At 37.4% G+C, this 18,565-nt stretch overlaps 1 protein-coding gene across 1 annotated transcript in view; it reads left to right on the top strand.

The window, feature by feature from the left end:
* gpr176 (G protein-coupled receptor 176) overlaps nucleotides 1–17,668 on the top strand; it is a 25,131-nt gene extending 7,463 nt beyond the window's left edge. Inside the window, exons 3-4 of the mRNA XM_015388850.1 lie at nucleotides 7,096–7,348; nucleotides 15,718–17,668. Of these exons, the coding sequence (XP_015244336.1) occupies nucleotides 7,096–7,348; nucleotides 15,718–16,936 (1,472 nt within the window). The 3' untranslated portion in view covers nucleotides 16,937–17,668. The remainder of the gene's footprint in view (nucleotides 1–7,095; nucleotides 7,349–15,717) is intronic.
* Nucleotides 17,669–18,565: the final 897 nt, after the last annotated feature.

Genomic DNA, 18,565 nt, shown 5'->3' with positions numbered 1-18,565 from the left:
GTGTTGTTCAGCATGGGGGTGAGTAGAAAATGAAGGCTAATCATGTTTTGGGTGTACTATTCCTTTAAAGTGGTATTTTCAGTGAGAAAGAGGCTATAGAGGGATATATTAGCTACTTTATCCTCTTGTTAAAGGAGCTGAAAGTCAAACCTCCTATACAATGCAGCAGTGTTACTGACTCATCTACTGAGCACTCTAGGGGTATGCCTGTTGATTTACAGCTCCCTCCAGACAAAAATGCATATTACTGTTGTAGGCTCAGCTTCTGATTCTTTAGCGAGGAGAGGGGCTATAGTAAAATAATGGTTCACAGCATCACAGTATGAACACTGTGGCAGCCATAACTGGGGCTTTAAGCAGAGGCTTCATTTTTTAATAATGACAACAAAAAAAGCACAATAAAATAACTTACAGATAAAGGGGCTAGAATAAAGTGCCTGTCTGGAATGAGTTGGCTCTACCTTTGGGATCTTTCACGCCACAGACGTCTATTTTAAGTGGATCAGAGTTTTTTCTTCTTCCCATATATGATTTTTTCCAACAGGTGTAAAACATCGAAATATCTGATGTTGATCAAGCAAGAACATTATTCTTCTCCTAAAAACATTGTAAATAAGAAACTGGCCTTTCTAGTTATCCAAAGAGGAAGTGTTGCTTATGCATGTGATTTACAGACATCTGTGATCAACATACAGATGTGTCTCTGCATCAGCATGTATTTGTTGTCCTTGTGTCTCCTGCATGTTTTTTCCCTTCTGATGCATTCTTCTCTGTATGCAGAGCAGCAAGCTGGTAGTTTGCTTCCATGCCTGCAGCTTGTACTGGGGAGCCCCTTGTGAAAACACCCCCAAATGAGCAGCTGCTGTGACTGGATGAAACATCCAAGAATGCATTGTTAAAGTAAAGCATCCCCGACCCAATTAAAATGACACGTCCTCATTGAAAGGAATTAGGGTGTGTAGTATGGCCATCTAATCTGAATGTTCTAGTCTCCTTTGAGGTGGAGACAATAGAAGGGAGCATAACTTCAGTCCATGCATGTGTATAAAATAGGACAGAATGATTTTGCCAAAAAACAAAATTGTGATTATTTTTAACCAATATTGCATTTGTGAGTGCATTGTTGCAAGATTCTACTGTAACCTTTGTGTGAAAAAGTGTTCACTTCTACTTGTATGCATGGATCTACGCGCTAGCTGCGACTCTCTCTACCTTTCTGTGTAACGACAAACCCACTCTAAGAGTTTGATTGCCACCTAAAGGGCGGGACTGAGAAATTTAGTGTCTTGCTTTTGTTAAATATAGTGTGATTAAAGTTGAGTGCTTCTGTGAACTGGAAACTGTGTTTGGCCTTAATCCTGCTCTATCCAAGACATTAAAAGCAGGTCCTATTTTCTCTGCAATTCATACATTGATTTATTATGTGTTGAATAATACTTTTATTCTTTTAGCTAATTTTTTGGTTTTCCTTATTTGGTTCCCTTTGTATTTACTATTTCTTTCTTTTGAGGGTTTAGACAATCCTCTTAATGCAAAATAAAAAAATCACTTTATTTACAAATAACGTCACTTTCCTGATATTTTTACGTTTAGGTTAAAAGGTTCCTGCTTTTTCGTATTCTACAGCCTTGATTCATTGACCGTAGCTGAGGATTTGATATTGTTTGAGGAGGGAAAGCTCTAGTGTGCTTTAAAATCCCAAATCAAAGCTAGGACAATAAAAAAAACAATGCTTATTGTCGTTTGATGTTCCCCATTAGGTCTCACTCATAAACAGTAAAAAAAAATTAAAGCAATAAAGAGGTTGGAAAATATGACAGTTATAACTTTAAAGGACCTCACAACAGCTTTGGAGATGTAAGGTTAACATATTTAGCATTTTCCTTCTCCTATAAACACTATCTATGCATTAAAGAGCTTATATCTTAAAAAAATCTACTTTTCTGAGCTGTTAATTATTTTATATGGCTATTGTTGAACGATGGAGATGTCGACGCATGCATTGGTTGTAAAACAGTGTTTTTAAATTTCCGTTTTGTCTGAAAATACAAACAGGTACACATAAGTCTGATGTGCTTTACAACCAGCTGCGATGGTCTTCTTAACTATACATGTTCCCAATACCGATTCTTAGGACCCAGGGCTGCCCTTTGTGCCTGTTTGAACTGAATTTATTTTAATCTTAATTGCCTCTCTGCCAAAATTATGATTATCAAACTGCCTTTATCTGTACAACCTCAGGTAAAAACCGAAATACAAGACTTTTAAATTACAAAACAAAATAGAATATTTAAGGGGGGGTCATAGATACGTTTTAAAGGAAAAAGGGGGCTAAGTTGTTCTGACTTGTTCTATAGCTCCCCATTACTGGTCCCCCACACTATTCTTATATTAAAATGAAGTATAAAGTGGTTTTTCATTTGATTAATGAAAGTAAGAGTAATGCTAATGAATTCAGCTCTCTGAGTGAGAGCCCCTGCATGCGTGGAAAAACAACTGGCCAAAAAGTATTAACAGTTTTTATCTAATGTCTAAGTCATGAAAATGTGAGAAAACCCCTAATATATGAAGGTAAACCTACAGTTAAATAGTGTAGATTAAAGTAAGTTCATGTAATAAAGTGGCTCAGCCATAATGGGGAGTGTTGGCCTAGTGCGTTAGTGCAGTGCACTTGTGCTCTGAGAGGGTTGCATGTAGTTTGATCCCCACAGTCTCCACTCTGGGTTCCTGAGCAAAACCCTTAATCCATGATCGCTACCCGGGCGCCGCACAATGGCAGCCCACTGCTCCCCAGGGGGACGGGTCAAAATCCCCTTTATTGTCCATTATGGGACAATAAAGGGGTTTACAATACATTAAACCAGACTGAGTAAAATCTTCCTGAGAATTTGAGAGAAGAGTTGAAAACTAATATCAAACATACTCATTTTCCAATCGGACTATTTTGCTACTGTGATTGCAGATAAATCCCAGCCTCCAGCTCAGCAAAGTTAGTTGATAATTCAGATCCATCCATCCATCTATCCATTATCTGACACGCTTGTCTCGACTGGGGTCGCAAGGTGTGCTGGTGCTGGTCTCCAGCAGTCAACGGGTGAGAGGCAGGGTACACCCTGGACAGGTCGCCCGTCCATCGCAAAGCAATACAGAGACAAACAATCATTCACGCACACACTCACACCTAAGGACAATTTAGGGAAGCCATTTAACCTAACAGTCATGTTTTTGGACTGTGGGAGGAAGCCGAAGTACCCAGAGAGAACCCACGCATGCTCAGGCAGAACATGCAACCTCCATGCAGAAAGACCCTGGGCTGGGAATTGAACCCAGAACCTTCTTGCTGCAAGGCAAGAAGGTTCTGCCTTGCAGCTATCCACTGCTCCACCTAGCAGCCCTGATAATTCAGATGATTTTCTTAAATAGAACTGAAAAGAAAGCATCTAAAAATATATTAAACTAAGAATAGAAAATGTGTTTGATAAAAGGCTACTCAATTACTTTAGATCATATAATGTATAGATGTAACAGGTATGCAAAGAACTTCCAATAATGATATTCTGTTTACTTTATAATAATCTGAACTCCAAATAAACAGCCTTATTAGAAATAAATGAAGATTAAAGCAAAGAAGCCTTTGGTGAGAAAATATGTTTAAAGTAAACCGCAGTGTGAATCTGTTTCTTACTTTCTTTAACTATTAATTGATTACTGACTAATTTTCATTAACATTTCACCATTAGCCTTAATTTGGCCCGTATAAAATGTCTCACCTCATCTGACAGATAATCACATCCTTAATAAACGGAGCAATAGTGAAGGACAATTATCACGCTCCAGGCAGAGACCAGGCAAGTTCTGGGTCAGGGGATAGATGGAATTGGCTGTTAGTGGTTAAGGCTTCTTTTTCGTTTTTTCATTTGCTACTTATCATTTAGAAAGCATTGGTGCCATGGGAAATCTAATTATTAAACACCACTTGGATGTAATAAAAGAAAAGCTGTTAAATGCATTAATAATGACTCAAGTTTTAGTCTCAATCTTTTGTGCCACTGTGTTTGGATACATGGATGAATCTGAGAGCAGCTTATTAACACTAAATGTAGAGAATAATCAAGCTGTGCTTTCTGATAATGTTCCTCGTTCTATTTGGACATTTATGCGATAGGCTGAAAGAAAAATAAGGTTTAGTGTTTGGTCTTTACCTCTGTTGGCTGCTGTAGCATGGCATTTGTGAAGTGCCACGCGAGTATTTTAAGTTGAAGGGGACTTTTGAGTAAAGTTACCAAACTGTGGCTACAAACGAATGAGGGTTAAGTTACTTTGGACTGTGAGATACAATTTTGTGAGCAAGTCACAGTTCTGTCTGTGTTTGGGGAGCATGATATGAGCAACCTGCAGCTGTTTAGAGCATGTGGGATGTTCTTGATAATGCATCAGAGCAAGATGTTGCACTAGAGCTCTGAACCCACACAGCGCTTTGCTGTCGGATATGACTCCATGTCAGCTGGTTGATGCCAGATTATGATGTAAAGCAGGGTTAAGATAAACAGCCACTTATGCTAATTGCCAGCCTTGTAAATATCTGTAAAAGTGTGAAAATAAATGGACATTTTATCATGGTACCAAATTCTAAAACAAAAAAATGTGAACATTACAATCTGTAATCGGACAATATGAATTAATTTGATCATGAACAAAAGAAAAAACAAATCACTGACCCACTCTTATTTGCCTTTCTTTCAATTTATATATATATATATATATATATGTATATATAAAAAAAGCATCTTAGTAATCTCTAAAAATCTGGCCTTACTTATTAAGATGATCACAGTGCACACTGTTAATAAACTTATATTGATAATCCAGGACTTCCTTTGTTATGGTACAAATTAGAGCTGCAACTGATCATTATTTTGAGAAGCGATTAATCTCAACTATTTTTTTGATTAGTCGATTATTAATCGGATAGCAAAAGGTTTCTTGAAGAAGATCTTCTACAACATTTTTAGGTGAAACATTTTATTCAGTTGAAAAGTGTTTTTTTTTTTTTTATCTTAAATGCAAAATATTTATATATGTTCTTACAATTTTATTATAGTTACTGCTCAAAGTGGGATGCTCTGTCAGCTAAAGGCCTGTTTTAGAGTCTTTATACTAAAGTTAACGAATGATCGATTAAGAATGATGATTATTTCAACAATCGCTTAATAAAAATTCATCTGATTCATTACTTCAGCCCTAGTATGAATATATCCTATATCATATTATGAGCTTAAAAAATCTCCACACTTTACTGGCAAAATGTCTGCTCAAAACTAAAATATAATTAGCTAGGGTTATGGTTTAACACATACCTCAGTTGGATAAACTAAAGCTTTTTTTATCAAGCCTTACATATATAAAAATGTCCATTTGTACTTAGTAATTCATCTTTGCAATAATGCAAACTATTGACATGTCTGACCTGGTAGTTTACCTGTAGTGCATCTATGTTAGTTTTTTTAGACAGATTATAATCTCTACCATTATTTATATGAAATAAAATGGAACAAACATACACTGTGGTATTAAATTAAGATAAAGGGTCTGACGAGACTTCTTTATTAGATTAAAAGTATCTTTAGAAAATAACAAGCCTTGATTGGGTATGAAATATTGTTCACTTTTTCTGTGTTGAATGTTTTACCATTAGTATGGTCTGATATTCTACTTTAAATATTGTTTTTATTAGCTCTAAATTCAAAATGATTTTAATGAACTGAAATATGCATAATAAATCTATATAATGGGTTTCACTTGGTTAGTATAGTTTCTGAAATTATCTTTATTCTTTATTTTTGGAATATTTCTATCACTGATTAAGTCGTTCATTACTCATTTCTCAGTTTCACTGATTGAAATCCAAAACATCACATGCTGTCGGCCTCCCCCTGGAAATGAATACAGGGCATATTTCTGAGTGAAGTTTTCATTTTCTGCTTTCTGATGATTGATCTCTCTCTTGCGATCTCGGTTAATGAGGGATGTAATTTTAATTCAGTTGCAGTTTTAAAATGTTTTGAACCATAGATTCATTTTCCCTTTGGGGTTAATTAAGGAATTTTAATGAATTAGCTCTTGACCCATTTGTGCTCTTGTCTAATGCTATGATAGACACCTGGAACCCATATTTGATGAATGTTTTTTTTTTTATGAATTTGATGAAAATTTGGAATGACCCAGCTATAAATCTATAACTCTGCAGCCACAATTGGCTATTTGGACCTGCCATGTTTTGAATTTCAAGACATTACTTTTTGTGCACCCTAAAATTCAAAAAGGAATGTAACAATGGTTAATTAATCTACCAAATATACTTGTTTTAAAACTAGTAATCGTCTTAATACAAATATATTTTAGTTAATAAAGCCACACATAGATACATTTTCTCTAAGCTTAATTAATTGGTTTATATTGCACAAAAATAATAATTTTAAAAAACACTTTTGTCAAATTTAAGAATGTATTTTTATGTCTTTAAAATGTGTTTAAAATTAATAAGTTCTTATATTTTTACAGGACTACAAACTCTAAAACAACTAATTATTGATAGTTTTACTGGCATTAATATCTGAACTAGAATTTAGAGAATAAGGGAGAATTTCTTAATCCCTATTATCTTCTGCCCCACAAATAAAAGTACAACAAAAAGCATTTTTGCTATCTGATATATTTGTTTGTACTCATAACACATCGTAAGTGTATCAATATGTTTTTTAGATGTTAATTAAGGGGGATTTGCCCTTTATACAAGGAATGATTTTATTTTTAGAGATGATTTAAAAAAAAATGTTCAAACCATTTATGGATGATTGACATGTCTATCGAGCTGTCAGAGCCAATAGAATCCATGTCCATTTCTAAAAGCATATAGCCAATGAGAAACCTGAGAAACGATTTAGCAAATTTGCTGCAATAATTGCAAATGTATTGAAAAGAACTAACTCATGAGATATTTTGAGTTGTGCTCTATGCTAGCATCTTACCAAAGTCATTCAGCTTAATGAACTCTTAAGTCTGACTTTGTTCTTATCTCCTTTGTCTTTTCCACAGGTAATGCAACCGTGCTGTGGTGCACCTGCTGTACGAGTGTCTTTAAATCAGTGACCAACAGATTCATAAAGAACCTGGCATGTTCGGGCATCTGTGCTGGCCTGGTGTGTGTCCCCTTCGACGTGGCACTTGGAGCCAGTCCCCGCTGCTGTCTGTGGCTTCACACATTGCTGCTCTGCAAGGTTGTGAAATTCCTGCACAAACTGTTTTGCTCTGTCACTGTGCTCAGCTTCAGTGCCATCGCTCTTGATAGGTAGGTTATTTATTTATTTATTTTCAGTCAAAATTGTTGGGTGCAGTAGGTATGAATGCTGCTATTTGAAAGGGTATTGCTACCTAACCCTATGTGGTTGAATGTATGTAATGTTGCAGCTGTCAGTGATATATATCGCTATTAAGGAATTTTGGTGCACTACTTTGCTGAATTGTTTGCAGACACATCTTTCAGGATTTTTGAGCATGAGCCCCCCGTTTAAGGCCATGCCACAACACCCAAACTTTGATTTTCCATTATTTCTGATAGCCAACTGACGAGGACCTTGCTGATCTATTTGAATTATAGTCCTGCTGCACAAAGTGCCTTTGAGCCTTGGGTTTCAAACTAAAGGTTAGCAGTTATCCTCCAGAATATCTGGAAGAGAGAAAACCTCATGATTCCATCCATTAAGGTATACTATCCAAATCTTTAGGAATCAAAGCAGCCTGATACCTACACACAACAGACTACTTCCACCATCTTTGACTGATTTCCTCGAAATGCTGTGTTTACTTTCAAAGTTATGGGACATGCATCTTACTGAGCTTATCTGAGATAAGCAGGGCCTGTAGTGCTTGGGACTCATTAATGCCCACTTAGAGTAATGTTGGTGCTCCTCCATTAATGGATTTGTTGCTCTCAATTATTCGCTTGAGTCTGAAAGCCTAAGAAACATCATACATAAACAGATGAGGGTCATTATTACATTTTTTTTTAGGTTCTATTCATAGGAGCCTAGCCATGTATGATTGATGATTTATATGCTGCTAACTCACTCTGGTTACACAAAAAGCCCTTCTGATTAAATTTTGGCGCACTTTCTTGCATGTTAACCCTTTTTTTTCTCCATTTGTTAGTAAACTTAAGAGAATTCTTTATTTAAAAGAACACAATCAGATGATCAAAGGTATGAAACGGACTGTAGTCAAGCAAGTCATCATTTCCCAATAGAAATGAGAAATGAAAGAGGAAAAGTCCAAAACCAAGAGCAAAAAGAGGAAAAAAAATGACTGCCAAGCAAACACTGCTACAAATCGTTCATGGAAGAAGAAGCTAAATGCTCATAAATTTGTGTAGTTCGCTGGTAGTTTGTGAGAACTACCAGCAAATAATGATGGTGTATAACAACGTCTATGTTAGCTCATTTAATTAGGTGCAAATAATATAAAAATATCAAGAATGGTTTAGTATTAATAACTTAGATTTAGACTTAGACAACATTTTTTGTATTGAGTGTATACAAAACAAAATTTAATTTTGTACAACTTTCATGTCATTTTAATTTTCAAGTGCAGCAGTGATCAAATGTAAACATTGTGGGAGAAAAAAACAGTGTGATGCAGATGATTTAGAGTTATTTTCAACATTCGGCTGTCTGATGGCAGTGAGAAAGAAGTGGTTTCGGAATCTGCTGGATCTGCATCGAATGCTGTGAAGCCTATCCCAGACGGCAGCAGGGAGAACAGTCCATTGTGGGGTGTGAGGGGTTATTGATAATGTCACGGGTGCGGGAAGAGGAGGGAAGAGGAGCCCCTCTTTATGAATAATGTCTTATTTTAACCTTAACATGTTTTTTTGTGTTGTTATCTCACAAAAGGGTTGAGATTTTCATGGAGTCTGGTTAATCATAGTTAATTCCGAATTTTACATTGTTTTTGGATGCCTTTTGTTTTTACTTGGGCTACTTTATTGTTAAAGTTGATTAAATGATGTAAAAATTTGACAAAAAAAGAACCAAAACAGAAACAATCTGTAAGACGATAAATATACGTTTAAAGCATTTCTACTCGTAGCAAATTGTTTTTGCTCTTGAAATCAAAATGGAGATTTTTTAAACTAATACAAAAGCTTTTCACTAGAGTAGAATGTGGTTTTCATTGTTTCCAGTGAGGAAAAACCTAAATGTCAATGGGAAGCTAAAAAAAGATGAAGAGCACCTCCTGCTCACTTTACTGAATTTGGTTCAGGCTCTAAAGAGAAGGATCATTGAAATCAATTCTCTGATCAGTTCATCGGTACATTTCTCCTGCTGATACTGCCAAAGAGACCATGTGACTATGGAAAGGAGATGAGCATTTTAATGGAGCCTCAAATAAGAGCTAAAATCAATAACAGTTGTTTTTCAGGCTGTCAAAAGTCTTTTTTAGCCTCCATCTACATCCTGTGTTGATAAGAGGAGGTGGATGACTGGAATCGATGGAGCATGTGTCCCAGCCTCCCTGCAGCTTTAAGTACTTCAACCAAAAGTAGCCAAAGATAGCAGCTGCTACCCACATAAAATCACACACGCTGTTTTTAAAAATTAAAAAAGGATCTTTCTCATGATGGAAATAGAATATTTCCTTTTTGTTGTCAGAGCTAGTTTTTATGTTCCTGGAAACAGAGAACATCCATTATGAAGCATAAAGGAAATAATAACGTCGGGGAAATTGTTCAGTCCATAAGGGGCCATGCCAGATGTAAAAGGATTTTCTCTTCATACAAAATTGTTGAGGAGTTTAAAAAAAATGATATTTCCACTTTAAAAGTCGTATTTTTTATGGCTGTCTAACTGCAAATTGCACAGAAGTGACAATAACATGAAAGATATAATGTTATGTCCACATCAGAAAGCAAAAAGCTGTTTTTATTCACATATTAAGCTGGATGGTGGAAGCACTCGTCCCTTCTTTATCTGGTAAATGGTGTGGGAAGGCAAAAATTGGGAAATCAGTGTAATTTAATGTAAGAATGGTTATAATTTTGGCATCCATGCATTTTGTTTCCTTGCCATAAGCTAAAGTATACTGCTAAGTCTTTTGGGAACACGTAAGAATAGTGTGAATATACAGGAAGCAATAGTTTTCCACATCATCTCTAATATCAGTTTAGATTTTAGATCACAGAAGTGGCACAAAAATCTGTGTTAAGCAGATAAAGATGCTGTGAGCAAACCCACAGGCGTAAACAATACATCCTGTCATCCTTGGATCAAACATAAAATAGGAAGGGACAAAGGGGCAAGTTAGACAGAGCTGCTTTAGAAGGAAAAACTGTGCTTTGCTCTTAGCTGCTGTTATTAACCTCTATGTTATCCACTAAATGTGTGCACAATCCTTTTCAACACATTTTTTTTTAGGTCTTTAATGATAAAGAGCATGCAATAAATACACACACCAAGAGAAATGGACATGTTCATTTGCATTAGATTAAATCTTTAGGAACATTCAGTTGAATAAAATTTTAAGTCTTAAAACAGAAACAGAAAATGCAATGCTCTGTTAAGGATCTATTATAGTCTCTTCTGCTCTCATAATAACCAGAATGTACTAGATATGATAGAAGTGAGTGCTGTGTTTGGGATTATTGTCATGCAGGAGGGCAAAGCCACCTTCCATCTTCAATGCTCTCACTGATGGATGGAGCTTTTTTCCTAAAATCTCCTGATACATAACACTGTTCATTTGACCTAAAACGGATCAGTCATCCTGTCTTCTTTGCAGAGAAACAGCCCCATAGCATGACATTTCCACTTCCGTGCTTTTCTGAAAGTATGGTGTTCTTTGGAAAAAGCATAGCATTCTTCTCCCTCCAAACAAAACAAGTACAGTTTGTGCCAAAAAGTTCTCTGTTTGTTTCAGTTGACACACATCTGTGTTTTTTTTTTTTTTCTTCTTTGTGGGGGACCAAGTGCTTATTTTCCTTCATAAATAAATTTGCGAAAAATCCTTCAATGCGATTACCTGGATTTTTTTTTCTCATTTTATACCTTATGATAAAAATGTCTCTCATCTTTCTAAGTATGAGAACTCACACAATTAGTGGCTGACTAAACACTTTGTTGCTCTACTGTATCTACATGTGGTAAAATCTCATCCCAAGGTTGAAAAATATGCAAGAGATTAAATTAGGTGTATAACTGTGAGATGAAACCTTTAATAACATGCAGATACATGTAACAGGCGTACTGTATATCATGCTCTTACACATTGGCAAATTTCTAATGAAGAGAGGAAACATCATTCAAACTACCGTAGTCACGTTCCTCACTTATCACTGAAACGGTGTGACAAATTAGGGAAGAGAACCCCTTTTTACAAAGGGACTGTGTAGGAACAGACTACGTGATATTTTCTCAGTCGTCTGCTGGATCATTTATCCCAATAAATCATCCAGACAAATCATGACTAAATTAAAGTTGTTTTGAATTTATTAAAAAGATTATTTATGTTAAAGTCCTAAATTTGCTGTTTGCTTGATTTGTTTTTGACTTTTTTCTTTTGCAGTCGGCTACTACAATGTTGCACCATTATTTCTACCTTCTTTTTACTGCCTTGAAGATTGTTTTTGGCTCCTTGGTAACTGCAGTCAGAATAATATCCAAACGCTTAATTATTTATTCTTCAGAAGGGCAATGAAGGCTAGAGATATACAGAGAAGCTGAGACTGCAAAACACTTACTGGCTCATTTACACAGTGATGAGAAACAGGAAAATAGCTAATGAAATCTTAATGGGTTTTTTCCTCATCTTGAATCTTAAAAAAAAAAAATTAATGGACATCTTCATTTATTTGATTTATCAATATCAGGAAATGTGGCTTAAGAACAAAGACACTACTAATAGTCATAAATCGCATTATCATTTTAGAGCTACACATGATTGGGTTTTAATGTTTTTTGTAGGAGGAGATCAATATTGGAAGCACAAATTTTAAGAAATTAGTTTTGTGTCAAAGTCACACACCATTAAAATGCAAGCCTGAATATGAACATATAAACCTACTGACATATAAATAAATGTTATTTAGGAAGCTGCAACATTTGTACAACTAACAGTAAGCATTTAGCACTTAACTGTGGCTAATTGTTATCTCTGTACAGAATTGATAGAATGATTGTTAATATATTGATATTCTGTCACTGGTCCAGCACAATTTACAAATGTAGATTTACAGTGAAGATTATACCTTGTACTTAACCTTAAAATCCTAATAACTATATGTCAACCATCAAGAATGGTGGATTTTGCATAGTCACGCTGTAGGGGCGTTTTTATTACCAATAGTATTTGAATATGCACAAACAAAAGTAGACACCTTTTCGTTGTTTTTTTACTGGATAACAAATAGAATAGAACTTAATTGATCTCACAATGGAGAAATTCAGTTGTGATATTGACTCTTATAAACAAACAGGAGGTGCACAAAGGAGGAAAAGGTGCATGAAGCATATATAGTTGATGGTAAGACTAAATGAGATTTAAGGTGACTTATATTTACAGTATCTTATGTACATTAAAGTGGCAGCAGTTAAAGTGTAGTTTATGCTTTGTTAAATAGATAATTAGTATAAGTTATTGCAGTGCTATTACACCAGGTTGTAGAGATGTGGCAGTGTAAAGTCTGATAGCAGCAGGGATGAATGACCTGCGGTAGCACTTCTTTTTACACATGGGGTGTTTAATGCTACGTTCAGTCCGCATGCTGCAGAAGCAGCAACAACATGCGTGCTTCTTCATTTTTGATACTTGCACAAGTTTAGTTCTGACGGGCAGCAAAGATGCTTCAATCTTTGCTGCTTTAGCTGCGCGGTCAGAAAGTGGGTCTGATGTGCATTAGGTGGAGTTATCCTTTCTTTGCCTGTAACAATGGCGGATGAAATTGAGAGAGTCGCTTGGCTTATTTTAATGAATAATGCTGTGTTCAGACCACAAGCACTGGAAGCAGCAAAAAAGCTTCTGCTGCTTGTTTTTTGATGCTTGTCCCCATTAAGGTCAGATGTCTAGTAAAGTGTGTCCAGATGCATCCAATGCTTCTGTGGCTCCTGTATTGAGTGGCAGAGAGCAGATTTAATATATTTGCTGTTATAATTGGGTAAAAAGTAGTTTTAATATGTTTTTAAGTAAGAAAGTCCACCTGATAACTTCATCTGTGTAGTTAGTTTATGAAGATTACGATCCTGCCTACAATTATTGTTTCACTTTCGGAGCCCTCAGACCCCCGGTGCTCTGTCACTGGGAATCCAGTTTAACGGCAGCCTCTGGCCCGGTAGATGCCTCTGGCCTGGTCGCCTCTTCGTGGTTCGCCGCTACTGTTCGTTGCGACTCAAAGGTATTTCAAGTCCGTATTCCAAACTGGGGGCGGAAAAATAAAAGCGAACATATTTTGCCAGCAGGTTTCAACATTTTACGTTAATTTAGGCATTAATGAGTTGTTTCAGAGGATTATCTTAGCGATCTGCATCAGTAGTGCTGTGTCTGTCTCCCTGCCAGCTCCCAGTTCAGCTTCTCTGATTGGTTGATGTGGCGTGTCGAGCACCAAAAGTTAAATTTTTCGAACACCAGCAGCTGGTGCTTCTGAAGCACGTTACGCTGCTACTGCTGCTCAAAACGCGCTGCAATACCTTTTTCTGGGTCTTGATCCAGGTCAACCATTGACTTTCATGTAAACTAGCTGCTTCTGCTGCTTCTGAAGTGTGCAGATTGAACGTAACATAAGTCTGTCACTAAAGGAGCTGCTCAGCTCCTTTACACTCTGGTGCAGAGGGTGGAAGGTGTTGTTCATGATAGACGTGAGCTTGGACAGCACCCTCGTCTCGGCCACTTCCTCCACTGAGTCCAGAGTGCAGCTTAGGACTGAAATGGCCTTTTTCACCAGTTTGTTCAGTCTCTTTCTGTCCCGCTCTGTGTGCCTGGGGCCCAGCAGACATCAGGGTAATGGAGGGCTAATGCCACCACAGAGTCATAGAAGGTTTTCGGTATGGGCCTGCTTACTCCAAAGGACCTGAGCCTCCTCAGGAGGTGGCTGCCCTTATACGGGACGTCGGCGTTATGGGTCCAGTCCAGTTTGTTATTGACGTGAACACCCAGGTATTTGAAACTGTCCACAGTTTCTATGTCCTATCCCTGGATGTTCAAAGGGTGATAAAATAAAATTGCTAGTATATCTATAGAACTTGAGGGGTTGAATTTCTGTAAAAAGTTTAAGTGAAATCCTCACATTTCTGGATATTCGACTGCTCTCTTTTGGAAGAATTTGTAGAGCTTGTTAAAATTCACTTCTAGTGGTCTGGTTTTCTACTAAGCAAGTATAGTTAATAAATGTTAGGATATGTTCCAGAAGTCTAGAATTAAAACCAGGTTTGATTTGTGTTTCAGCTTCATCATCCTATTGGTACACTCATTTCTATTCAAGTTTTAACCATCTTATCCCAACTGTTACCAAATATTAAGGCATTTTGGTCACAGAGGCAGGAAGATTGCTTGGAGTGAGCAATATGGGAATACTAAACCTAAGACAAACATGGGGTCAAACATGGTGGTAACCTCATCATGGTATGGGGCTGTTTCTTCAACAGTTGCATGTTTTATCTGGACAACGGTCCCAAACACACAAGAACTGGTTTTGAAATTAATAAAGCAGGCTAACCTTACATCTTTATTTGGTTATGACTTCAAAACAATAAAACACAATGGCTTATAATTAAAAGCTAGGTAAATACCAAAATATGTTTTATTTAAATCGAGTCTATCGATTCTCCAAGAAGACCAGTCAAATGTCCAACAAAATGATCGATGACTATAACATCTGTTAAAGAGCAGAGAAGCGGTGAACTCCTGAGGTCACATAGGCAAGATAAATTTAACGTTTCAGTTACATCTTATAGTTGTGGTCAAGTTGAGCCTATGCATGCTTATGCGGCATTGTTCCAGACTTTTACTGCATTTTGATTGGGTATGGGCCAGCAGAGGGGCAGGTAAGCCAAGGCACCATTAAAAGGCAAGAAAAATTAACGTTTTATTGTAGATACAAAAATGAAAGAAGAATTGTAAAAAAGAGGAAGCATACGAAACCGAATAGTCTTTTAAAAATTCCTGTTAACTCTTTGAAAATTAGCTGCGACATTTTAACTCCCTCTAAAATAACAGCAGCATAAATGTGTAAAAATTCCTCTCTTAGCATTCTTTTTCTGCATGCATCAGATATAATGGATTTGTTAATGTTATATATATTCAAGCTCTGCTGTGAAACCATTTGAAGCTTTAACATCAATAGGAGATTGTGTGGATTTCTGTTTCGCCTGGCTTACTTCACAAAAACAGAATGTGTTACTTAAACCTACTGCTGTTGACGTGGGTATTTCAGACACTCAATCTTTAAAATTCCATTCTGTTTATCTGTATTTCCACATAAATCCTCTTTACAGAGATTTTCATAAGCCGTTTAAAGCGTGACTGCATTTAGTTGACATTAATCTCAAAGTAGAGGGTGTTTTTTTCACACAAGAAAACAGCTTGAATAACTCCAGAATCCCAAAACTACTTTCAGTTCTTTTATGTCCCAGTTCCTCCTACATGGAAGCTAACGCTTTGTTTTTGTGTCTGCAGGTACTACTCGGTGTTGTACCCCTTAGAGAGGAAAATCTCTGATGCCAGATCTCGAGACTTGATCATCTACATCTGGGTGCACGCCGTCGTGGCCAGCCTCCCTGTGTTTGCTGTGACTAATGTTACTGATGTCTATGTCACCTCATCGTGCTCAGATGACCACGCTCGCTCTCCGGGTCACGTGGTCTTTGTTTTGATCTACAATCTCACTACCGTGATCTTCCCTCTGGCCCTTGTCTTCCTTTTTATGCTGCTGATCCGCAGAGCGCTCAGCGCCAGCCAGAAGAAGAAGGTGATCATTGCAGCTCTACGGACTCCGCAGAACAGTATCTCCATTCCTTACGTGTCACAGAGAGAGGCAGAGCTGCATGCTACCCTGTTGGCTGCTGTGCTGGCTTTCTCAGCATGCAGTGCCCCCTACGGAGCATTAGTGGTTTATCGGACCATTTTTGCAGACACTAAAGAGCTGCCTGTCTCACTTTATCTCACAGCTCTTTGGCTTCCCAAAGTTTCCCTCCTAACCAACCCTGTCTTACTTCTGACGGTGAACCGCTCAGCACGCCATAGCTGCCTGGAACTGTTGTCCAGGATTCACAGGCGCTACAGCCGCCGTAACGTGGTCAATACCGGTGGTTTAGCCTCTATAGGGGGCGAGGGGGTAATTGGTGAGCCTGTGGGACTAGATACAGCTGGTCGATCCGGGAGCCAGCTTTTGGAGATGTTTAATATCGGCCAACAGCATATCTTCAGACCTTCTGAAGAGGAGGAAGAGGATGCAGAGAATGAGATTCCTTCTCAAATATTAGGAGGAAGCTTGGAGCCTAAAGAAAACCTGAAGGATAGGTCAAGACTGGGAAGCTTTAAGGGTGAAATGAACACTTCAAAGGACCCAGTTGGAGGGCTGGTCATCACGAAAGAGGCTCCTGCAGTGGCTAAAGCAGCTCGGGCCTCTCCCGTTCACACATGCGCGTACACCTCATCTTCACAGGTGGCGCCAGCTACTCCCACAGAAGCAGAGGACTCCCCACAGTTTGGTTTTGGACCATTTGAGTTGCCACCTCAGTGGCTTCCTGAGACCAGGAACAGCAAGAAGAGGCTGCTGCCTCCACTGGGTAACACACCAGAGGAACTGATCCAGACCAAAATACCCAAACAGCGGCCTGAACGTCGGATCAGTAGGAACAACAAGGTCAGCACAATTCCTGTCGTGGATCCATGAATTAAGTCTGTTAGGCTTCAGCCTACTTTACGGGACTGAAAATGTTTTTGCTGTTTTCTCTGCAGATTTTTCCTTTTTATAGTATCTTATTAGACATTCCACTTTACTAAACCAGCAGCACTGTGGACTTTATACTGGAAAAATTTGCTTTGATATGAAATATTTATAATGTTTTAACAAAGATTGAACTTTTACCACATTTTTGACTGTTCCAGTTTTATAATTATGAAATGTTTGAGAAGAAAAATGCCTTGAAGAAAATACCTAAAGCGCTTGCATTATTTCTCACGTTGTCACATTACAACTGTACACTTTAATGTAGTTTAATGGAAGTTTATGTGATGCGTCGACACAACGTAGCAACCAACTTGGAATAAGGTGGAATAGAAATGATGCACGATTTTCTACACTTGTTTTCAAAAATAAAAATCCAAAAAGTGTGAAGGTTGATAAGTAGGGCATGCATAAAAATTCAGCTTACCTGAGGCAACATCAAATGAAGACCAACTTTTACTGCAATTTTATCTCTAAGACTTTTGGTGAAAAATGGTGTCTCTGCCACATTGTGCATTTGGTGAAACATATTTTCAAATTAATTACTGAATTGGCTTAGAAGTGTGCTCCAAGTTGAACCCTGAGGCCTCAAGATCCAATGTGTTATCAGAAATTCCTGGACCTTCTTCCTGCAAGGCAACAGTGCAGACTGCCATTTGTAATACTGTAGGCAAGAAAATAAAAAGCTCTTATCACAGTAAGAGGCCTCAGATTTAGTTTAAAACCAATTCACACCCGGTTGATGTGATCAAACATCTCTCGGTAAGCTATCAAGGGTATGAACGACACCTTATTGTTTGAGGAGTGAGATCTTACTGAGATCTGCTGAATGGAACGTCTCAAACAAGCCTAAAAGCCTGGATTGTTTCCCTTAGCGTTGAATTACATAGCTTGTAGTAAACTGCACCTCTTCATCAGTGAGTTTTTGATCTCTGCTGCTCCTCCAGGTTTACCATGATTAACTGTGATTCACAGCGTCTTTGCTGGGCCTGTCGGTTGTTGGATTGGACCTGCAAGATATTTATGAATCCAAGATGGGAGCTGTTTGAAACCATGCATCATTTTAATAAATAAAGCTTTACTTTGTGTTGGTCGTAGCATGCAACCCAGATAGGGTATCTTGAGGTTGTTGGATGTAAGATGTAAAAAAAAAAAAAAAAAAGAAGAAAAAAAAAAAGAAGAGGTATGAAAATTCTGTGAGTGGTACATGTGCTCCTTATAACCGCGTGTCTGCTAATTAAAAACAAGAAATCTTAACATCAGGAAAAAAGTTCTAAAGCTCAAGGATATATCAATGAAAGTTATGTTCAAATAAGGACTTTGGCATTGCAGAAAACTGTACTGATTTGAGGGTTTAGTGTGACTGTGCTCCATCCTCTATATTCATGGAACTCCTTTTCTAACATTTTCTTTGAGATCCCTAAAATCAATGTTAAACTTTCTACTCTTTGTTATCTTCATATTTCTACTCTTTGTCCATTAATGTTTTACACACCATTGTTCATTTTTTTATTTTAAGTTGGTTTCTTATTCTGAAAACTGCAGATGTGGATTATGCAAATACAGCTTTGAAAT

The sequence above is a fragment of the Cyprinodon variegatus genome, unplaced genomic scaffold (assembly GCF_000732505.1).
Source record: "Cyprinodon variegatus isolate N-32 unplaced genomic scaffold, C_variegatus-1.0 Scaffold439, whole genome shotgun sequence".
Classification (NCBI taxonomy): Eukaryota; Metazoa; Chordata; class Actinopteri; order Cyprinodontiformes; family Cyprinodontidae; genus Cyprinodon; species Cyprinodon variegatus.
This window is presented reverse-complemented; position numbering and strand designations above follow the sequence as displayed.